Genomic DNA, 23,324 nt, shown 5'->3' with positions numbered 1-23,324 from the left:
TGCTAGCTTCACTGGCGAGGTGGTGAAGCACATTAGTTTATATTTGTCTCCGTGTTTACTTGTTTATTGGCCTTAAGAGAGCAAGATGTACTCATACATATACACAACTTTCTGCTTTCTACTATGACTTCAGCCCTAGGGTTCCGGCTTTGAGCTTTGCTTTGTTACAAAGTTTTCTTCTAATCTTTGCCTGAAGTGATCATTTATGCAGTATGTTAGAAATCAAACCATAAATGATGAACGTTAGCAATATAACCATTTGAAGCATGCTACTAGGTGATGTGTACATTGTAATGACTAGGAGAATCCCTCTTTGCAAATTTGCCATCTGCTTTTTAAAGTAAGGTTAGAATAAGTCCTCAATTCCAAGCAACCTCTAAATTTTAGCAGAGAGCATACTGAGGACTTTAGCTTGCAGCCAGTACCATTAATCTAATACAGATGCCATCATACTTGGAAACGATACAATCAAGCTCCCCGAAAGCAATATAAAGTGCAAAGATCATTTAAATATTTTAAAGTCATAAGCATTCATATTCTCTGTACCTGGATAAAGTAGTCTCGAGAGATGGCGGTGATCGATACCACAAGAGGTACAGATGTTGTCTTTGTTGGACCTGTATGTAAGTGTAATTCAGACAGCTTGGGAGCAACCCATAAAAGAAAATTAAAATTTCATGCTTGTTTCTTCCCCTCTACAAGAAAATGGAGGCCTATAAGATTCAAGTTTGCCCATCTGTGTGGTATGCGAGTCTGTTCACATGAGTACTTGCTAACGCAACACAAGATTTGGTTTTAAAAGAGAACCTGTATCAGGGGCACTTTTCAGAAATAAAGATTTGGACCATCAAAGTCTCAGTTTCTGTGTCTTCGGCAGAAGGAGCCAGGGGTACAGGTTTCTCTTTGATGCCCAGTTAGTATCTCTCAGTGATGCTCAGTTAGCATCTCTTAGTATCTCTCCGTGTGTCTTTTGGTGTCACTGGCTCGGGGTCTCCATGTGGAGGATTCTTAGACCGGGTGCTGAGCTGGTTGTCTTAAAGGACCAAGGTTGAGGGGGAGAGTGATCTGGATCTGTCCAATCTCTTAAGCATACACCATTCTACCACCAGTCGTGAATCTCAAACTTAGGTGATGTAGGCGTGTACTAAACAGTATGCAGAGTCATAGAAAACAAACAGCATATCCTCTTGAATTTTCAATTGAATTAAAAATATGGCAGGTCCATATTAAAACATAATAAAAAAAACACTCAAACAAGCATAAATGCAAAATTCTGTTGGATTTTTAAGTTAACCTGAGATTTCAAACCAATATCTATCGAGCTTAGAGCAGTGCCTCTAGGCTCCTTGGAAAGCACATTTAGTGGCTTCGGCCACTAAATACCCTTCTACCTAGTAGAAGGGCATTTCAATGGGGAAATTTTAGGAATACTGAAGAGGTCAGAATCCAGATCGTTTGAATTGCAACTACATTTCTTTGTCTCCTGAGGGACTCTGGAGTGGGCCTATGCAAAATATTTTGGAGCCAAGAAAGTTGTTGTCATGTTTTTGAAATATTGACTTTCTGGAGGAAATGAGGAAGTGTCCTAGAGGTTGTTGAGAGATCCAGACCGGCTTAGGAGATGTCATCAATGAACTTCTAATAAATGATCTCTATAGAGAAAAATCTGTGCCTTTGAGGTCTTTGTAGACTGAAGGGGTAAAAATATTTTTCTAGAATTAACCCATTTCTGCTGGAAGTAGAGAACAAGTCACTTCTTTACAGAAAGGATGCATGACGTAGTAAACATTGTTTGTCACATAGACTGGATTTTAATCCCTCCCTTCAAACCTTGGACTGGACACTGAAGTTCTCCAGGTCTTAGTGTTCTCATCTGAAAAATGGGCTGAGGATGAAAGGAGCTAGTAGTGGATCAGTGTTTGCGTTCTCCTCTTTTTTTTCCTTCTATATTTTTCCTTTCCAACTCCCATTCCCTTTGTGCCTGGCAGTCGACAATGAATAGTACATCTCCATTTGAATGGGAAAGTGGTACCCTACAGTAGGGACTCAGAGCAAATGGCCTGGGTCTCCACCAACCCTGAGATTCCCTCTGGTGATCCATGAAAGCTTTTGGCTAAGGAGCCATTTAGATAAATAATCAACTACTCAGAATGTAAACACATTTAAATCTTACTGTTTACCGGCACTTCGAAACTAAATTTACACAAAAGGATGACCTAGAAACAAGGAGGAAAAAGCTGTGTGGCATTTAGATGCATATCACATATGCATAATTGATTCTTTAAAAGGTTAGGGCTTCCCTGGTGGCGCAGTGGTTGAGAGTCCGCCTGCCGACGCAGGGGACACGGGTTTGTGCCCCGGTCTGGCAGGATCCCCCATGCCGCGGGGCGACTGGGCCCGTGAGCCATGGCCGCTGAGCCTGCACGTCCGAAGCCTGTGCTCTGCAACGGGAGAGGCCACAACGGTGAGAGGCCCGCGTACCGCAAAAAAAAAAAAAAAAATTTAGAAGGTTAAGTACCCTTGACATATGTATGGTTGGTGATATACCCCTGATGGGTTCATAATCATTACGGCAGTGGCTTTGTTTTGCATAATTCTAAAGTAAATGTCACATTTCTTCTTTGGAGATTCCAGGACTGGTATTCAGAAAAGCATATGTTTCTAAGTAGATAGCTGGGAAGAGGAGCTACTCTTTTCCAAACAGAAGGACTATTCACGTAGCTAGTACACTAAGCCTTATGAGAAGCCGACTGCCACTAAATTCTCTCGAATTGAAATGCAATTACATATCAAGGACAGGACAAGTGCTACCTATAAACAGAAAAGCTCAAATACATGACTTTTTTTTTTTTCTGTTTTGCTTTGTTTTTGCAGGGTATTTGCAGGAAGAATTCAGTACCCCAAACACACTATAATCCTTAATTGAAATGCACATATCAGGCAATTTGGTGAATCCTTTAGCGGCTTTTTTCAGAAGCTTATTGTAGCTCTGAAGGACTGGTCTTTTCTTATGTCCATAAACAATTATAAAGATGCTAAGGAAATTAATAAAAGAAGCAAGTCACTAAAAAGTATGTAGAATGAAATACCATAATATATGCCATAAGAATCAGAAAAAATAGGCAACATGAGGATACATATGTAAGTGGTAAAAACTATGTAAATGGGAATGATTATTACAAAAATTCAAGTTTTGGTTTTCTTCTTTGGGGAAGGAGGGAAATACAATTTGTGTGGTGCTCACAGGGGTTTTCACCATCCACGGGTGTTTACTGTTGTTTTTAAATACTGTTATTAAACCTTTTTTCAGGTGTGTTATATTTTCTAATTTTTGAAAATGGAAAAGGCAAAATAACAAAACACAATGAAGAGAAAGCACAAATTAAGTTGGTTAAAAAAAAGAAAAAGACAATGTAATATGGTAATCATAATAAAAGTAAATATATCAGTCTCAGGTTGGTGGATGTATCTTCATGTCGTACTTTAAAAAAAATTAAATGCATGCTATGTGCAAGACACAGCTATAAAATACAAGTCCCTGCAAGGGTCAAAAGTAGAAAGACAGATACAAACTAACAAAAGAAAACTATTGTGGCTGTTTAAATGATGGGAAACTGGACTTTAGGACAAAATGTAATGTTATGTATTTTCTCTGTCTCTAATTCCTATTTCTCCATTCATACTCTGAGCCTGGGCCATCCAGGCATCTGCTCCAACCCTCCAGGTCTTTTGATAATTATCTCCACCCATTTTTGTCTTATTCCTAGCTAGTCATTTTAAAAGCCCTGGATCTTCAGTTTCTCAACTCTGGGAGTAGTTATCTGTGTACCACTGACTTGGTACTTACGATATGCTGTATTTTAATGTTACAGATATTCATGCATTTCTTTAATTATGTTGTAACATCCTAAAGCTAGAGATTATACTTTATTCATCTTTTTACACCCCCCTGTCACCTCACTCTAGGAACTGCCATATGGTAGAACCATGTCACATGGCATATAGTAGAGTCAATAAACATGTCAGCAGTCGACTGAAAAATGGCTTCTGAAAAAACATTAAAAGCTCTTTCAGGACATTTGAGTACTTTGCCAATGTTCTGCATTTGCATTTTCTAAGCTAGCTCTCAGCCTAAATTTTAGAATGGAAGGAGGAAGAGAAACTAATGGTAAGAGAGTTACCCAGAACTGTGCAGAGTTGGTGAGACCAAGACCAATAGGAGGGTGCCCCGCTCTGGACCTGGCTGGGGACTCCCATAGGTTCAAGGCTGATCTTTAAGGCTGATCTTTAAGGCTGCCTCTCTCTGCACCTGGAACAAAGTCCATCACATCATACGCCATCAATAGATGCTTCTTCAAAGTGTGAGAGAATTAAACATTAGTCTTGGATCATTTAATTCACTCCCATGGCCTCAAAACAATGTGCCACTGAAGGCTTCCCAGTATGGATTTTAAGCTCTGACTGTTCTGCAGAGGGAGAGGGTGACTGGGCAAGGAGATGGGTAAGCCCGGCCCAGGCAGGATGCAGATGTTAGCACTTGGATTTTTACTCTGGGCTTAGGACGTGATTGGAGCAAACCTGAGTAGAGTGGGTTTGGTTCTGCCAGCTGATGGGGGTCTATGGAAACATGCAACAGATGTTTAAAAAGAGATGGGAAAGCCCATGGAACAGATCATCAGTGCCTGTCCTGCTGGCCACCAAGAAGTAGCGGGGATTCCTCTTTTCTCATGGCATACAAGATATGATGTCTGCTGCAAACCTCTTTTAAAATCCTAGTTTTTTGCTTGTTTCTTTTTTTTTTGCGGTACGTGGGCCTCTCACCGTTGTGGCCTCTCCCGTTGCGGAGCACAGGCTCCGGATGCGCAGGCTCAGTGGCCATGGCTCACGGGCCCAGCCGCTCCGCGGCATGTGGGATCTTCCCGGACCGGGGCACGAACCCGCGTCCCCTGCATCAGCAGGCGGACCCTCAACCACTGCGCCACCAGAGAAGCCCTAAAATCCTAGTTTTTTAATAAGTAATACATAAAACATATAAAATTCAAAGGATATAGTAAGAATATGGCAAAAATAAGTATTCCTATCACCTCTGCCCATAGTTGCTCTCTCTGAAGACATCTGCAGTTACCAGTTAACCCACTTGGTTTTAGGTATACCTAAACACTTCCTGTTTGGGGATACACGTACATGTCTATATGGGTTTATATATTTTCTGACAAATAGTTCATCTAATAACATACTACACCGAATCATGATTTTTTTTCATTTAACAATTTATGCCACAGTTCTTTCCATTTTTCGTTTTCTTTTTATTATCTTTAAAATCCCAGCCTCTAATACTGTCTGATACACTGACTCTGTTCAACTTTAGTTTCGTGAGCAAATGAATGAGTGATTTCATAATAGTCTCTGATTCATTCTGAACCTGAAAGTCACCCACCAATGCATTTTATACATGTCTTGTCTTACACCCCATCTCTAATATGCATGGTTTGCCTGTAAACACCCTCTAAGTTAATCTCAAAAAATTTGAACCTCCCTTGAATGTTGTCTTTCAGGCTCTCCTCCAGAAGTTATCTCTAAGCGCTTAACAACTGTGTCCTGTTTTTTATTGCCCTACATTCTTATTTGTTAATATAGTAGCCATAAGATGTGAATAATACTCTTAATAATAATTTTTATTGAGTACTTATTTGTGCCAGACATCGTGCTAAGCATTTCTCACGAATCTCTACATCTATGAAGTAAGGAACAGTATCACCCTCTCTGTACACCTGTCAGTGCCCTCCCAGGATCTCCTTGACTCAACCTTAAGTTGCCGTGCAGACCATTTCCTTATATACAGTGGCTTCCAGCATCGTGCTGCCCAAGTGACCTCCGGAGAATGTGTTCAGCCCAAGTGGACAGGCCAAAGTGCTAACATATTGACAACCCCAAAGTGTCCTGACCAATGAGGTATAGACACTCATGGAGGTGGATAAATACCCTGGCTTTCTCTCCTCTTTGGGAAAAGTTTGAGCTGTGTTCTGCCCAGTCATTTCTTCTGTGTGTCCCTGTGTGATTGAGCCTGAGTTGCTCATATCTGTAAACCCCTTTCTGTCTCACCCTTTATTACCTTTCCTCCCTGCCCACTTCCTTACTTCCTAGAATCACCTGCCAAATAAACTGCTTACAGTCAAATCCTTGCCTCACGGTCTGCTTTTAGGGAAACCAAACCTAGGGAAACTGAGGTTCAGAATATGTGAGTAATTTGTTCAAGGTCATCTGTACATCAAGTGGCAGATTCAAGCTATGAACCAGAAGCCACACTCAGAAGCACCATTCCTTACTGTTAGGTAGATGGTAAGTGCCTCAAAGCAGGCCAAGGGATACTCTCTTCCCTCCATGGTGTGTTTCAAAATGCAAACCAATGTTGGAGCTTAATACATACTTCTGCTGGGCAATGCCGTTCTATGTTTTGGGGTGTCTCTTTTCCACCCCAGCCCATCAGGACTTGCATTTTTGGTAATGCTGGCTAAACATATGTGCTTGTGATTTGTTACTGAAAGTGCGATTTACAAAGAATTTCTCATGCTTGTTTACTTGCTGTCTTCTCCTTGTTGGTCTACAGATAGCAACTTCATCCTCGCCAACGCCCAGGTGGCTAAGGGTTTCCCCATAGTCTACTGTTCGGATGGCTTCTGTGAGCTTGCTGGATTTGCCCGGACAGAAGTCATGCAGAAGAGTTGTAGCTGCAAATTCTTATTCGGGGTTGAGACCAACGAGCAACTGATGCTTCAGATAGAAAAGTCCTTGGAGGAAAAAGCAGAATTCAAAGGAGAAATTATGTTCTACAAGAAGAACGGTGAGTTGGCTTTTTCTGATGGGTGCTCCTTGGACAGTTGTGAAAGGTCACCCACCTTCTTTTAACTCCCATTGCTGTAATTGCTCCATAACTCCCACTAAGGCTTAATGGTATTTTACATAAATACAGTCTGTTATTGAAGTTCCACAAATAACTTGGATGATGGCCTTGTTTTAGCCATTAACAGCATAAACTACCTGAAAATTTAGCATTAGAATTACAATTATTCAATGTCAATATATTAACTGAGGTAATATATGTTAAAATAAAGTGTATTATGTTGTGGTCATGCTTAAGATATATATCAGATATGATGGTTGTTAATATATTAACAGATTCAGAGATAGTTAACTATTCAGAGATAGTTTTCCATCTTTAAGAACCACATCTCAGCCTCAGTCATTAGGGACAGAGATCCAAGTGTTTGACAGCAGAAAAAGAAGTTAATTTAAAGGACATGAGCATAGGCATTTTCTCTTCCAGTTTCCTGTTCACAGAGCCTTTCTCACTATTCTTAAATTCTAGAGACAAAATAAGAGACACACAGTGTCTCAGGGTGGGAGTACATTTTCCTGGACTCAACACTGCCACTGGGCAATACTATTTTCTTGTGGCTATGGTTTTGACTCTCTTCTAAATGAAAAAATATCTAGGCATGGGTGTAGTTTCCACAGTGCTTGGTTCCTACATGGGAATAGATATCATTATCCTGTAAGCCGTGGTAGAGGGGGTGAATCCAAGAGGCATTATACTGGAGAAATGCTAGATCAAAAATGAGAACAAACCATCATTTTCCAGTTTCTAGAATTCTGTCTCTTTTTTTAATACTTTTCCTTTGAGTAACATAGCCCCCTGAGTTTTATTTAGCTGGGCACATGGCCGCCTAGCTAAAGAATATATTCCCCAGCCTTCTTTGCAGTTAGCTAGGGCATGTGTCTAAGTTCTGGCCAATGATATATAAGAGTGAATGATTTATGCAACTTCTGGGTGAAATCCCTAAAAAACGAAATTGTTTGACCTCTAATTTCTCTTCTTCTCCTTTCCCGTGGTGTTGTGGACTGAATTACATCCCTTCAAATTTCATATATCAAAGCCCTAACCCCCAGTGTAACTGTGTGTAGGGATAGGGCCTTTTAAGGTTAAATGAGGTCATAAGGATGGAGCCTTAATCCAATATGACTGGTGTCCTTATATGAAGAGGAAGAGACACCAGGGATATGTGTACATAGAGGAAAGGTCATGTGAAGACACAGCGAGAAGGTAGCTATGTATGAGCCAAGGAGAGAAGCCTCACCTTGATCTTGGACATCCAGCCTCTAGAACTGTGGGAAAATAAATTCCTGTTGTTTAAGCCACCCAGTCTGTGGTATTTTGTTATGACAACCCTAGTAAACTCATACATACGAGTCAGAATGTTAAGGCAAGGCTGGAAAGCCAGCTTCAACCATTTGTCAAGGTCGACAGCATAGAGTAATACAGAGCAACAATAGGTAAGGAGCCTGGGTGTGGTTTTAGGTCCACCTTTCCCATCCTAGACAAAGACACATCCAGTTCTATCTTGTTTGAATCACTCTATTTCTAGGTGTTTTTGTTACAACATTTAAATTGTACTCTAATTCAAGGTTTCACAACCTTGGCACTATTAACATCTGGGGCCAATAATTCTTTGTTGTGGGGGCTTTCCTGTGCATTGTGGACAATTAACAGCATCTCTGGCCTCTTTAATACTTAGTACTGGGGTCATTTTTAGGAGGAGGTATCGGAGCGTGAACATGGGAACTTCATCCTCTTTTAAAAGTTATTTGTCTTTGGAGGACAGTCCTTGATTGTGTGAATTTTGGATGCATGGTAGTCAGGAAGTATTGGCAAGCACCCCTCTGGGAGGAATAGGATTTCCAGTTCTTTGGCACCAGGAACACAGTTCAGACCATTGTGTCCTTCCCAGTGTCAATAGATAAGGCCTACATTGCAAATGCGATAAAATAAAAGGATTCTAGCTCTATCTAATTTTACCACAATCACTGAAAAGGGGGCCTGAGATAAAAGAAAATGGAGTTGGTCACTGAGAATGCAAACTGGTAGGGAGTGATAAAACCGCCATCTGGTGAACAAAGGGAAAAGGAGAGGCTTTGTCTGAAATATCCGCTGACTGCAGACTTGTCCTTCTTAAGATAGGTGCCTTGTACAGGTCTCTCCAAATCCATTTGTGTTTCTTCCTTTTTAAGCCTTCTCACAATATCCAAATGTGGCACCTCTGAGAAAGGTTAAGGCCAAGGAGGAGAGTTTAGTTGGCAAGGCCAAAGGGTGGAGACTTTGGAGGTCAGAAAAGTAGAAATATAAAGCACAGGGTGGGAGTGAACCCTTAAAAGAGTTTCCCGAGCCTAGTTTTTTATAAAGATGCCTACAACCTTGGACCCCTTTGGATGGAAATCATTAAAGGCACCAAGAAAGAATAAGGTTTTTAAAAATTAGGTAATAAATAAGAAGACAACTAGCTTCACAGATAAGCAAAACACTCAAACTTTTCTTCGGCTAAAGTACAGAGAGTAATATTTTATATTTTTATGTGCAGGAGTTAACATTTCTTATTTCTTGTCCTCCCTTTAAATTGCCCAGATTCTACCTATACATCAGAAATAGACCATTACGATGTCTTTTCAAAAAGCAGTCCCCTCCACTTCTGCTGATATACAAAAGGCATTAACCACGGCTATTCTAGACAAACAAATGTATGGGTACCTGAACCAAGGGTCACAATTTTATAAATTCGGTGTTTATCCTCATTGTTTTTTTTTAATATCAGCAATACTTTACTTATAGAGTGGTTCCCTCCTTTTTTACACGCAGCATACTTTGCACACTATTCTATAGTTGCAGAGCAATATCTTTTACAACTGTGTATACCTTTTAGAACAACATATGCTGGATGACAATCACTCATTCTTTTGTACAGTATTACATCATATGGATCAATCATAGTATTCCATCAGGTGGCTCCACCCTAGTCACTTACAGTATTACATCAGGTGGATCCATTATAGTATTATATAGTCAGTTAAATAAACCTCTACTGATGGACACTTGTGTTCCCTCTAAAATGTGATCACTCATTTGCATAGTATTACATCATATGATTCAGTTCAACGACTCCCCTACTGATGGACATTTGTGTTCCCTCTAGAATGTTATCTGTTTTCTTTGCTCTTTCTGTCTCTGTCTCTCTCTCTCTTTTATGTACTACTGTTGTTATTTAGAAAGTTTTGTGTTTTTTCTAAAAGTTATCTTTTATGTGGTATGTTTATATTGTATAGTCCCACTTTTTAAAGATTTTTGTCTTCATTTTCTATCATAAGCAATGTTATAGTTACCCAGGAACCACTTCTCCCTCCTTTCTCTCCCCACAAGCTAATTTAAAGTAATGTCCTTTTAGTACCAGTTAATATCTGTAAGATAATCAGCGTGCATGGTCTGCTTTCCTTATTATCGCTCTATGTTCCTCTCTCACCTCTTTCATAGTTATATTTACATTGTCAGCTCAAATAACAATTGCATGTATTTTGTCACTCTTATCCTCCTTTATTTAATCTTGTTGCTACAGTGAAATAATGATCACCTTATATTCTGTTCTAAAGCTTCTCCAATAATTTCTTCATTGTCAGAAGCTTGTTTTCTGAGCCATCTTAGGAAGAACTCATGGAAACTGTTTCCCTGAGCCCCTGCATTTTAATAACAGTATGACTGTGACCTTTGTACTTGTAGATCAATTTGGGTGAAAATTAAACCTTTGGTTTATATTTTCTTCACTTTACTATCTCAATTATGTTATTCTTTTGTGTACTGGCATAGAGTATTATTTTACCCTAAAAGTGCCACTAATTAAGTGAGTTGGTGTTTTGTCCTGGATGTTCAATGAATTTATTTTATTATTATTTCATTTCATTTTTTCATTTTATTATAATCTAATAGTTTTACTGGAATATATCTTGGCATAGGCCGAGGTCAGCAAACTCTTTCTGTGAAGGGCCAGAGAGTAAATATTATACATTCTGCAGGCCATACAGCCTATGTTGCAAGTACCCATCTATGTCACCATAGTGTGAAAACAACCCAAGAAAATATGTAAATGAATGGGTGTTACTGTCTTCCAATAAATATTTTATTTGCAAAAACAGGAGGTGGCCTAGATTTGACCTACAGGCCAGTTTACTGATACCTGGTTTAGAATTTTTTGGATCAGATTTTTCCTCTGTTATGTGATGTGCCCTGTAGTATTTATGTTTAAGACCCTTTTACTTGGGGAAATTTTTCTTGAATTTTAATTATCATTAATCTGTTTTCTCACTTTGATTTTCCTCTTTACAGTCACTTATTACATGTGTGTTGGATCTTCTTTGCCTGTCCTCTGTACCTATCATTTTCTTCCTCTTTTTCATTTATTTTATTTTTTGTTTTCAATTTTTCACCGTGTGCAATTTATTTCCTTTCCTTTCCTTTTGTGGTATCTATTCACACTTGTATTTCTTCTCTTTAAGTCTTCAGTTCTTTATCTTTCATTTATATCCTCTCCTGAGCTCAGTTAAGTCATATTATTTATATCACTCTTTTGACTTGTATCTTAGTTCAGACTGCCATCACAAACTATAGACTGGGTGGCTTAAACAACAGAAATTAATTTTCTTACATTTCTGAAAGCTAGAAGCCCCAAATCAAGGTGTTGGAATGGTTGGTTTCTTTTTAAGCCTCTCCCCTTGTCTTATAGATGGCTGTCTTTTCTCTGTGTCTTCATGTGGTCTTCCCTTTGTGTGTCTTTGTCCTAATCTCATCTTCTTATGACACCAGTCATATTAGATTAGGGCTCACCCAAATGACTTCTTTTTAAGTAATTACATCTTTAAAGACTCCCATCTCCAAATACAGTCACATTCTGAGGTAATGGGGATTGGGACTTCAACATATGAAATTTTGAGGGCATACAGTTCATCCCATAACTCCTAGTCATACTGTTTCTGAGCTTTTATAAATCAATGTAGGTTATGTATGTAGTTATTTCAAAGTTTGTAAATTTTCTTAATTACTTTTTACTTATTTTGAAATATTTGGGTTTTGTGTGCTTATGGAATATTTTGGATGTGTTTTTACTTTCTGTATCTGTATTCAGATAGTTTTTCTCTTTATCTTCTCTTTCATCTTTTTCTATTGTCATGTTTGAATTTTTTTCTCAACTTTAAGAATATTGAAAATAGAGGTGTGCTAGGAAAACTTTCCTAAACCTATGTCTCCTTTTGCCATTCCCAAAAAGTTTTCTTTTTTTTTTTTTAATGCTTTCCCCATATAGCTTACAATTTTGGTTTCTTTCTGAGTTAGGTCTCCTCTCCTAGTGAGGACCTGTTTCACACTAGTATTAGAAATGTTTCCTTTCTTTACCCTGATTTTCCTGCTCTGATCAAGTAGGGCTCTGGTTTGAGCAGTTTCTCCTGGGTATAGTTCTATACCTCAGTGAGTTCTATACATCCAGGAAAGAATTTCTGCTGGGTTTTCTGAGAACATTGGAGGCTCAGGCAACCCCAACACCATCCTACCTTTCTGTAGCCCATTCTCACTCACCTGCAAATTGGAGACTGGGAAGCTCTGTGTTAGTTTTAATCATTTTCAGATCTGTGTGTGGAATCCTCTACTTTCAGAGGATTTCTTCTTTGGGGAGTAGACACTTGTTGACAAATTATGAGGTCCCAAGCTCTAGGGCTATTAAAAACTTTCTTTCTTTTTTTTTTCTAATCAAGCTGCTGCTCCTGCAGGGGTCTAGCTTCTTAGTTGGTATTGCTCATCATTCTGTATTCTCAGGTTTATGGGGACACACTGTCATATAGTTTGGTTGATAATGTAGTTTTTGGATTTCTGATTTTGCTATCTTAGTTACTTTAATTTTGTGAAAGGATTGGGCATATTTCAAAACCAAAGTTTTCATGGCCACCGCTGTATTTTAAATAATCCCTTTAGGCAAGGTATAATTGCTTTGGGGATATAAGTACAATTTTTTATCATCTCCTTCTCCTTTCTTTCTGTCTAAATTTCCATTTGCATGGTTGGGATGTGAGGATCTTATACTAACTCATGGCATAGTGTAGAAAGGGTCCCCCTAACTCCTTGTGTGTTCACTGCTTCATGCCTGACCCATGTGTCTGATGCTCCCCTTATTGGCGTTTGCAGCTGCATTCTGTGTCTGGTGATGCTCCCTACATGACTTCACTTCCGCTTAGCGCTTGAAACCACTATAGATCTCTCTTCATTTTTGCCTGTCTTTCATCATGCCACTATCAAGGCATTCATTATTGTTCTCTATCCTCTGTATTGCTAGCCTTGGGAGGATAATGGATACCTTAGGTGAGCATTCCCATCCTTCACACATGGAAGCAAAGGGAGACTCTGAGTACACTCGAGCATCCTTTATGCTATCACGTTTCCTCAAAAGTGGGCAGCCACCTTCATGCTGATAAAGAGGTAGTCTGACAAGCAGGTTCTCTCAAGTGTCCCAAAGAGAAGGTAAAATGTCTCTTCTGCCTTCAGTATTTCAAAAAAAGCTATCAAAACACTACTGGGTGTAAGGTAGGGTACAAGGATATACTGTACAACATGGGGAATACAGCCAGTATTTTGTAATAACTCTAAATGGAAAGTAACCTTTAAATGTATTAAAAAACATAAAATTTTAAAAAGGAAGAAATAAAAAAATAATTGATAAGAAAAATACACACACACAGCTTTTCCCTGCTTCAAATCTGTGAAACCTCATAGAGAGGAGATTATTTCTGGCCTCCCCTACTTTCTCACAATCCCTCGAGCTGAGAATGGACAAGCTGGGATGTCATGTCATATTTGTCTTCTTCCTAACTCTGGCTTCTTGGCTTAAATGTTAGCGGTAGAAAATTGTATCGTCTCTGTGTCATGGAAGACCATCATGGTTGAATCTACAAATCCCAACCTTAATACGTTTATCTTAGCATATCTTCTCTGCAGAACGCTTATCTTTCAAGCCTATTTTTATATTAAATAGATTCAACAAGAAGAGAAATGCTGCAAGAGAACAAAGATTTAAGAAGAAAATTAAAATGATATAGTTAATTTTGCAAAAATATTATCCTGATATATTAGTTTGCTAGGGCTATCAAAACAAATTACCACAAAATGAGTGGCTTAAACAACAGAAGTTTATTGTATCACTATTCTGAAGTCTCGAAGTTGGATATCAAGGTATCAGTTGGGTTGGTTTCTTTTGAGGGCTGACAGGAGAAGTTTGTTCCATCCCTCTCCCCTAGCTTCTGGCACTCTTCGGTATTCTTTACCTTGTAGAAGCATCACCCTGATCTCTGCTTTCATCCTCACATACTATTCTCCCTGCATGTGTGTCTGTGTCCAAATTTCCCCATTTTATAAGGACACCAGTCATATTGGTTTAGTGCCCACCCTAATGACCTTCTCTTAGCTTACCTCTGTAAAGACTGTATCTCCAAATAAGGTTACATTCTGAGGTATTGTGGGTTAGGACTCTAACTTACTCTTTTGGGGGAACAAAATTAAACCCATAACACCTGGTTACATTTACATTAAACAGATTAGAATTTAAGTCACTTCCCCAAGATCATAAAGAAACCAGGATATATAAAAATCCTCTGACTCTAAGGTCCTTGCTCCTAAACCACTGGTTGTCTGTGGGAGTGGGAATGGTACCACCTCCTAGGAGCATTCTGCCAGTATCCGGGGGTGTTTGACTCAAAATTGGGGGTTCTTTTGCCATTTAATGGGCAGGAATCAGGGATGCTAGATATACTGTAATGTATGGGGTGGTCTTGCAACTGAAGAATTGTCCACTGCTTAACTTGACTTTCTTTCTTCCATTCTTTTCTTTTTTCTCTTCTTTTCTTTTCTTCTTTCTCTTTCTTTTCTTTTCTTTCCCCTTCCTTCCTTCCTTTTCTTTCTTTCTTTCTTTCTTTCTTTCTTTCTTTCTTTTTTCTTTCTCTCTCTTTCTCTTTCCTTCTTTCCTCCTTCCTTCCTTTTCTCTATCTCTCCTTTCTTCCTGAGCTTTATTGAGGTATAACTGATATACAAAATGTTTCAAACATTTAATGTGTATATTTTGATGAGTTTGGACATATACATACAGCCATGATACCATCACCACAATCAAGGTACTAAGCATATCCATCACCTCTAAAAATTTCTTGTGTTCTTTTGTGTTTTTTTGTTTGGTTTTTGTGATAAGAACACTTAACATGAGATCTATCCTCTTAACATTATGCTAAGTGAAATAAGCCAATTACAGAAGGACAAATACTGCATGATTCCCCTTATATTAGGTATCTCAAATGGTCAAATTCATACATGCAGAGAATAGAATGGCAGTTGCCAGGGGTTGAGAGGAGCGGAAAATGTAATATTGTTGCTCAGTAGATATAAAGTTTCAGTTATGCAAGATGGGTAAGTTGTAGAGGTCTGTACAGAATAGTACCTGTAGTTAACAGTACAGTATTATGCAGTGCATGACTTTCTAATGCCCCACCAGGCTTTCCAGGAAGTAAAACACTGGTTTCTAATGACCTGAACTTGGAACTTAACACAGTGTTTTTTTTGGAAGACTTTAATTTCCTACTGAATTTCCAAGAATAAAACCATAGTGTAGTGAGAGAAGATTGAACTTTATCTCATTGAGAACTTCACCATTTAAGAAAATCTTGTCACTGTCTCCCAATACTTGTCACAGATATGCACATCTGCCCAGATTCTGCACTTGGAGCTATTGCATTTACAGTGATTTTGTATATTGGTCCAATTATCCAACTGCTTCATAACATCTTCTGTTGTCGTCTGTCATACCTGAGCATTTCATGTTGTGATCCATATTATTTTACCAGAGACAACCTCACTTTTATTTCTGTTATATTACTGTTAATAATATAGAATGTCTGAAAACTTTTCTGAAAATAATGTGCATTATAGGCAGGCAAGTTTTATTATTTAGATTTTTCAGTTCTAAATAGAAAAGAGGGAAATACAAGAGTTTGTTACAGAAGGGAATCTTGAGTCTGATAGGGTGGTGGAAAAGTCTCTTAACTCACAGACTCAATCATTCCCATATCACTTTCAAGATTTTTTATTTATGTCCATGTGCCTACCGAACTATTGCTTGCTTAACGTTTTTCTTTAAGTTGACTCTTTTATTTTTACTCTAATTGCAAGCAAAGAAAACTAAATCACCACTCTCAATAGAAAACGGGGATCACTAGCTCAAACAGAAGGTAAACATAAGTAAATATACAATGAAAATACCATTTTTAAACTTTTAACATTAATAAAAAGTATACATGATATCTAAGTAATAATAAATCTAATTGATTATATTCTGCTAAGCAGCACATATGTTATTTTATTTAATTTTTGTAATAACACTTCAAAATAAATATGAATTATCTCACATTTACAGATGAAGAAAGTGTGATGCAGAGAAATGATGTGAACACAGCCCTATGTGCTCACCTTGCAATTGCCCCAGCAGTTCTCCTTTGTTCATTTTCTTTACTCACTGATGCACTTCACATTTCTTCTTTTAATTTTCTCATGACATGGTAGAATGTCTAGAAATGTTAATGCCAAGGAGAGGGGAGTCCAAGATAGTGGCATAGGAAGATCCTAACCTCACCTCCTTCCATGGACACACCAAATCTATAGCTACATCTGGATCATTTCCCTTTGAAAAAGATCTGAAACCTAATTTGAAGATTTGAAAAATGCATGAGCTCATGCATTTGAAGTCCTTTGAAGAGTAAATGTCAGGGACATAATGTTAAATAAATAAAAAACTCTTCCTTCACGTGCATGTGGAATTTCACTCTGTTCCCCAAACAGGCCTCATATTGTCTTGCCTCTGGAAATTTGCACGTGGGGTTGTTCCCTTCCGGAAGCAACTTAAATGTCCTTTCTCTGGAATTTTCTTCCAGACAGCCAGGCTAAACACCTGACCCCCTTCTCCCTGTTCCAGCAGGACCTCATACAAACCTTTGTCGAATTGTTTTGCAGTTGTTTATGTGTGTGTGTCCTCAAATAGATAATTGGAGCAGTTGGTCCTATTCAGGCTTTTATTTTCCTCAGTGCCTATCTCATGAGAAATGTTTAGTAAACATGTGTTAAAGGAAAAAAAAAAGATCTGAAAGCTACATGAACTACTTCTTCACAACAAAGGTTAAAAGGACCACATCGAGATGGGTAGGAAAGGCAGAGACATGGTCTTAGCAAAATCCCCACCCTTGGCATGGTGACTCACAATAGGGGGGGATCTCACCAATGCAGCACTTCTTCTGGAGAAATGAGGGGTTGGTACCCCACATCAGACACCCCAATCCCTGGGAGCTACATCAGAGAGAGGAACCCCCAAAATACCTGGCTAAGAAAACCAACAGGTGGTGTCCAAGGGACCCAAAGTGCTATAAGAAACTGAGATTTCCTTTTTAAAGGGCTCACATACAATCTCACACACCCCAAGACCCAGTGAACAAACAGCAGTTTGAAAAGCATCTAGACTATATGTGAAGGGGACTCACTTGCTAACCTAGAAGCCTCTGCTGAAGGGACAGGCAGCAGTTGAAACTCTCCCTGGAGACAGAGGTGCTGGCAGGTGCTGTTATTACACTCTCCACCTGCCCCAAGAGCACATCTCTTGCCACTTTTCCAGACACAATCCTGCCGCCTTGCTGAAGCCAGAGAATGTGGGTAGTTGCAGCACCCTGCTTCCTGGATGGGGCTGGTGAGCATGGATGGTCGGGGCATTCTCTCACTCCCAGCCTAAAGCCAGCACACACGCATAAGCAAGGCATTCTCCTGCTGCATTGCTAAAACCCACAGGTGTATGCAGTCCAGACATTTTCCCAGTGCCTTTCTGAAGCTGGTGACTGTGCCCTACTCCCTATGCTCTGCAGCTGCCTTGCTAAAGCCAGCACGTGCACACAGTCCACACAGGGGACACCCCTTGATCCCCTGGCCCTGGTGGCCAAGGAGCTGAAGGTACTGTGTTCCACAGGACTGTAACAATTGGAAAGACAGTTATTGGTAGGCCACCACCCCCAGGGAACTGCACAGACAGCAAACTGAAACACAACCCATCTTTCTGTGAAAAACGCTTGTTTACTTGTCCTGGAGCTTCAGTCTGAGGGACGGGCTTCAGGTTTCCGCCACATCTAGGGTCTAAGGAGGTGCTCCCAGGGAGAGTAAGTGGGGCGACACCATCCCTTCACACTCCTTCAGCCTCACTAAAGCTTGATAAGACTTTACAGCAAGGAGCTTAAATACTCAGCTGTAGCCCTGATTTGTGTAACCATCACCCATGGGACACCTCCAGGTCTGCTCTGGAGGCCAGGAGGGATTACAGTTGTGGCCTCACAAGTCTGTATATATTTGCCTACTGTAAGAGCTGCTGCCTGAGGGTCTGTCTTCCAATCAGCCAAAAACTGGGTGCTAAATGAGATTCCTCCCTTTGGGACACCGACATGTCTCAGCATCATCTCAACAAAGGAGACATATCAAGAGTAAGTCAGGTGATTTAGACAATCACGGAGCTTTGAAAGACAACCAAGAGCTAAGGCAAGTTTGAATAAGTTCATCTTCTGCACAAGGCCACTCCTTCAAGACTGGGATATGTAACTGTTCTGCCTAATGCATAGAAACAGAAACAGAGGGTCAGGCAGAAGGAAGAAACAGAGAAGTATGTTTCAAACCAAAGAACAGGGCAAAACCTCAGAAAAAGACTTTAATTGTATGCAGATGAGTAAGCTACCTGATAAAGAATTCAAAACAATGATCTTAAAGATGCTCACAAACTCAGAAGAGTGGATGAACTGAGCAGAGAGATAGAAAATATAAGAAAGCACCAACAGACGTCACAGAGCTGAAGAATACAATAACTGAACTGAAAAATACACAAGAGGTTCAACAGCAGACTAGAAGAAGCAGAAGAACAGATCAGGAAACTAGAAGACCAAATAATGGAACTCACCCATACAGAGCAGCAAAAGGAAAAAAACACATGAAAAAAAAAATAGAAGATAAGACACCTATGGGACAACATCAAGTAGAATAACATTCACATTATGGTGGTCCCAGAGAAGAGAGAGAGAAAAGAAACACTATTGGGGGAAATAACAGCTGAAAACTTCCCTAACCTAGGAAAGGAAACTAACATCCAGGTCCAGGAAGCCAAGTCTCATAAAAGAAGAACCCAAAGAGATCCACACCAAAACACACTATAATTAAAATATCAAACATTACAGATAAAGAGAAAAACCTTAAGCAGCAAGAAAAAACCAAATTGTTACATATAAGGAAACCCCATAAGACTATCAAGAGACATAGGATTCAGCTGGTCTAATGTGTTGTTTAAGGCCAGTGCTTCCTTATCGATTTTCTTCTGAATGGTCTATACGGTGAGGTAAGTGGGGCTGTTGAAGTCCCCTACTATTAGTTTATTGCTGTCTGTCCATTTCTCTCTTTAGGTCTCTTAATATTTGCTTTACATATTTTGGGGCTCCTCTGTAGGATGTATTTATATTTATAAATGCTATATCTTCATGCTGGATTCACCTCTTTATCATTATGCAGTGCCCTTCTTTGTCTTTTATGACAGTCTTTGCTTTAGTCCTTTTTGTCTTTTATGAATATAGCTACACAAGCTTTCTCTTTGTTTCCATTTCTATGGAATATCTTTTCCCATACCTTCACTTTCAATCTATATGTTGCCTTATTTCTGAAGTGAGTCTCTAGTGGGCAGCATATATTCTTAGTTCCATTACACTCAGTTATTCAGTGTGACTCTGCAGAAGATTTTTAGAATATTTGATTATGCCCTTTAGGCATTCTAGGACTGCAGCTCTGTATAGTAGAAAAGGCAAAGCCTTGGGGTTGTAGAACGTCAGATTAAAATTGACATTTTAAATGTATAACGTATGTGACTTGACCATTTGACTGTTAGGAAATGGGCTTGTAGCATTGCATATAGAATGGTTTCATGTAGGATCCAAATTTCAGAGCAAGGTGTGCTGTGCCCAGCCATAAGAGGAAAATGCTTTGTAATGGAAAGTGCAGTGTCTAAATGAGTGTCTTCTGTGAATATGGGGGTTCCCAACATGGGCATCATTTGTAGTAGCTTTAGATGTTCACCACATCTAGAGAACAATGAGCAAGTCAGCCAGCCAAGAATCTATTTCAACAGATCTAAGGAAACCAGGCTTGAGATTACAGAAAATAAAAGAAACTTTATCTTAGGCTTGAGTGAGCCCTGGGGAGGAAGGAAGATAATTCTGAGCAAAAAAAGGATCATTTCCCCACATAGCCCTGGACTCAGATGACTCCAGTCCCAGAGAGAGGTGTTGCAAGGGCAAGGGCAATATTTTCCTAAAGATCTCCTCAGGGCTTCCCTGGTGGCGCAGTGGTTGGGAGTCCGCCTGCCGATGCAGGGGACACGGGTTCGTGTCCCGGTCCGGGAAGATCCCACATGCCGCGGAGCGGCTGGGCCCGTGAGCCATGGCCGCTGGGCCTGCGCATCCGGAGCCTGTGCTCCGCAACGGGAGAGGCCACGGCAGTGAGAGGCCCGCGTACCGCAAAAAAAAAAAACAAAAAAAATCTCCTCAGGCTGTTGAGGCTGTCAGAGCCGTAGACCCACGGACATGAGCTTAGCATGAGATTGTTACTGACCAGGGTTCTTGCCCTCCTCAATCAATAGTAATTGACGAGGCTAGACAAGAAATTCAGGAAAGGCTTTATTGGGGCCCCTGCTTCAGCAGGAGGGAGCAAGAACAAGCAACAGGTTCCCTTGCTCGCTTACCCGGGATGGGGGTGGGGGGGCGAGCTGGTTCCTTATATGGGGTGAGGGTAGGGGCAGGTCCAGGGGTGGGGCCAGAGGTGTGGCTTAGGTGGTTTGCCCACCTCTTTGGTGGTGCTGAGTGCAGGGGGCATGCACAGTACCCTGCTTTTGCTCCCGGCTCTTCAGAAGTAGCAATTGGGTTTTTTTGGTCTTTTTGTATCATGTTGTCCATAACTTGCCCCAACTGGGCATGTACACAGTTATTTTTAGTCCCTTATAGTTTCTTTGTATTTTGTTGCTGGAAGAGATGCTTGTCCAGGTGCAAGCACTGCAGCAAAGGGTCCCAGGTCCCAGCCTGTCTCAGGGTGGTGCCTTTGGCACAACTGAGGGCATCCAAGTGAGCCTGGAGGGCAACGCAGAACGCAGAGCGCTGCATGCTTGGAAGCCAAGAAGACTAGCCTGTGGGGACATTTACACTGGATTCTAGAAGTATTTGTGAAGAGCCCTTTTGGAGACTTGGTTTACTGAAGAGCTGGTGAGGATGGGACCTTGGAAACTTTTTTCTGGGAAATGGGTGCAACCGTGTACTTACTTACAGGCTGGTAGAGTCAAGAAAGTTCATTTAGTGTTCCAGCTATCTACAGCTGTGGAAGAGCTACCTTAGAACTTAGTGGCTTAACATAGAAACTCTTATGCCTTACAATATTGTAGGTCAGGAATCCAAGCTGGGCTTGGCTGAGTGATTCATCTTCCACGTGGAGTTAGCAGAGGTTGGTTGTGAGGTGGGGTTCAGATGGGAGATGCACTGCTTTGCAGGATCTCAGATGGCTTCACTCAGGTCTAGCATCTTGAAAGTCTGGGATCCGTTGGGACAGTGGACTGAGGTGTCTGCCATAGCCTCCTTAACCCCGGGGGCCCCAGGTAGTCTAGGCTTCCATGAAGCAGCAGAAGTTGTGAGACCTTTTTTGACCCATTTTAGGAAATCTTCTAGCATAACCTCTTCCATCCCACATCGGTACTGTGGATGGAGCAAACATAAGTCCACCCAGATTCATGACGGGGGCACCTAGACCCCAACTCTTGATAGGAAGTGTGCCCAAAATGTTTTTATTTTTAAAATTTGTTTTTAAAACTTTATTGGAGTACAGTTTATTGACAATGTTGTGTTAGAACAGTATGGAGGTTCCTTAAAAAACTAAAAATAGAACTACCATAGGATCCAGCAATCCCACTCCTGCACATATATGTGGAGAAAACCATAATTCGAAAAGATACGTGCACCCCAATGTTCATTGCAGCCGTGTTTTTTAAATGCCACATCTAGATTTGTAGAAACACTTTTGGTGTGTGTATGTGTCTAATAAGAGGACATTTAACTCTGAAAGGCAGAATTTAAAAAATGCTTGCAAAATTTGCAGTTTTTATAATGTCTGAAGGGCCAGCAAGTACCCTACCGTGCTCCCTACAGCTAAGTTATTAGAGAACCATGGGTTGGGTTGTTCTTGCTACTCTCAGCCACTTTCTCCAGCCTGCTTCCTCTGGGACCTTACTTGAGACTTTGCCTGCTCTGAAATAGAAAGCATTTTATGATGCATTTATGATGATTCTCCAGTGAATCTGTTCAGTCTCGATAGAAGATTAGTGTTCTGTATTTTCCTCCTGTGTCTTTTGCATTCCAAAGGTGAAGCTCAGAAGTGCAAATACAGTTAAGGACTTCAAAGAAATAGTGGCCAAAGGGGAAGGGCTCAGAAAGAACTTGGCTGGGGCTGGCACGTGCCACTTGACTGAAAAGCCTGCCTTGCAATTTATCTTTTATCTCGCCTGGGTTGAGGCTTTGTACCTAGGCAGCTCTCCTGGTCTGCTTCGCATATATCTGAACAAGCTACTCTGAGAGAAAGCCTGTTCTTCTTCTACACCCATGATTAAGTTTGCACTGTATAATCAATGAGGAGTTTTATGTCAGACCGTTTATTGAAGGGGCCTGTGCTCACCCCAGCTCTCCAGCCAGGATGATCAGAACAAAGCGAGGCAGACGTCTAACTAGGGCCTCATTTCATTCATCAGGAAGTGCTTAGCCGGGCCTGTCCTTCCACAACTGAGTGGTCACTGATACTCCCCAGCTAGCTAGATTCCTGCGGACCTTCACTTCCTGGAGGTCAGCCTTCCTGACTTAACACAGACAACGTCATCCAATAGTAACTGCTCCCATTTGCTGAGTGTTCACTGTGGGCCAGGCTCTGTGCTCTGCTCTTTGCCTGCGTTGTTTCTCCCATTATTTCTCCCATCGACCCTTGGAGGCAGATCTTAGTAATACCCCCATCTCACATTTAAAGAAACTGACTCACAGAGAAGTTAGGGGGAGGGTCAGAATCCAGGTGCTGGCAGTGACCCCTGTGCTCTTCAACACTAAGTCAGGCCGCCAGGCATGGCCACCCCAGTTCCCCCGCAGGATGGCCTGGCACTCTCTCACCTGCCCTGGCCCCTGAGTGGGGATGGCTGGACTTCCCAGGTGCTAGAGGCACCTCTCAAGGGATAACTGGCAGACTGGGAAGGCAGGAATCCATTAAGTTGGTGGGGGGATAAATTAGGAGTTTGGGATTAATTTATACACATTACTATATATAAAATAGATAACCAACAAGG

General features: G+C 40.6%; 1 protein-coding gene across 1 annotated transcript in view; it reads left to right on the top strand.

Annotated features, from left to right (window-relative positions):
- KCNH8 (potassium voltage-gated channel subfamily H member 8) overlaps window positions 1-23,324 on the top strand; it is a gene marked incomplete at its 3' end in the record, with an annotated part of 385,548 nt that overhangs the window by 122,103 nt on the left and 240,121 nt on the right. Inside the window, exon 2 of the mRNA XM_079921784.1 lies at window positions 6,608-6,841. Within this exon, the coding sequence (XP_079777910.1) occupies window positions 6,608-6,841 (234 nt within the window). The remainder of the gene's footprint in view (window positions 1-6,607; window positions 6,842-23,324) is intronic.

Source organism: Stenella coeruleoalba (genome assembly GCF_951394435.1).
Source record: "Stenella coeruleoalba genome assembly, chromosome: 5".
NCBI lineage: Eukaryota > Metazoa > Chordata > Mammalia > Artiodactyla > Delphinidae > Stenella > Stenella coeruleoalba.
This window is presented reverse-complemented; position numbering and strand designations above follow the sequence as displayed.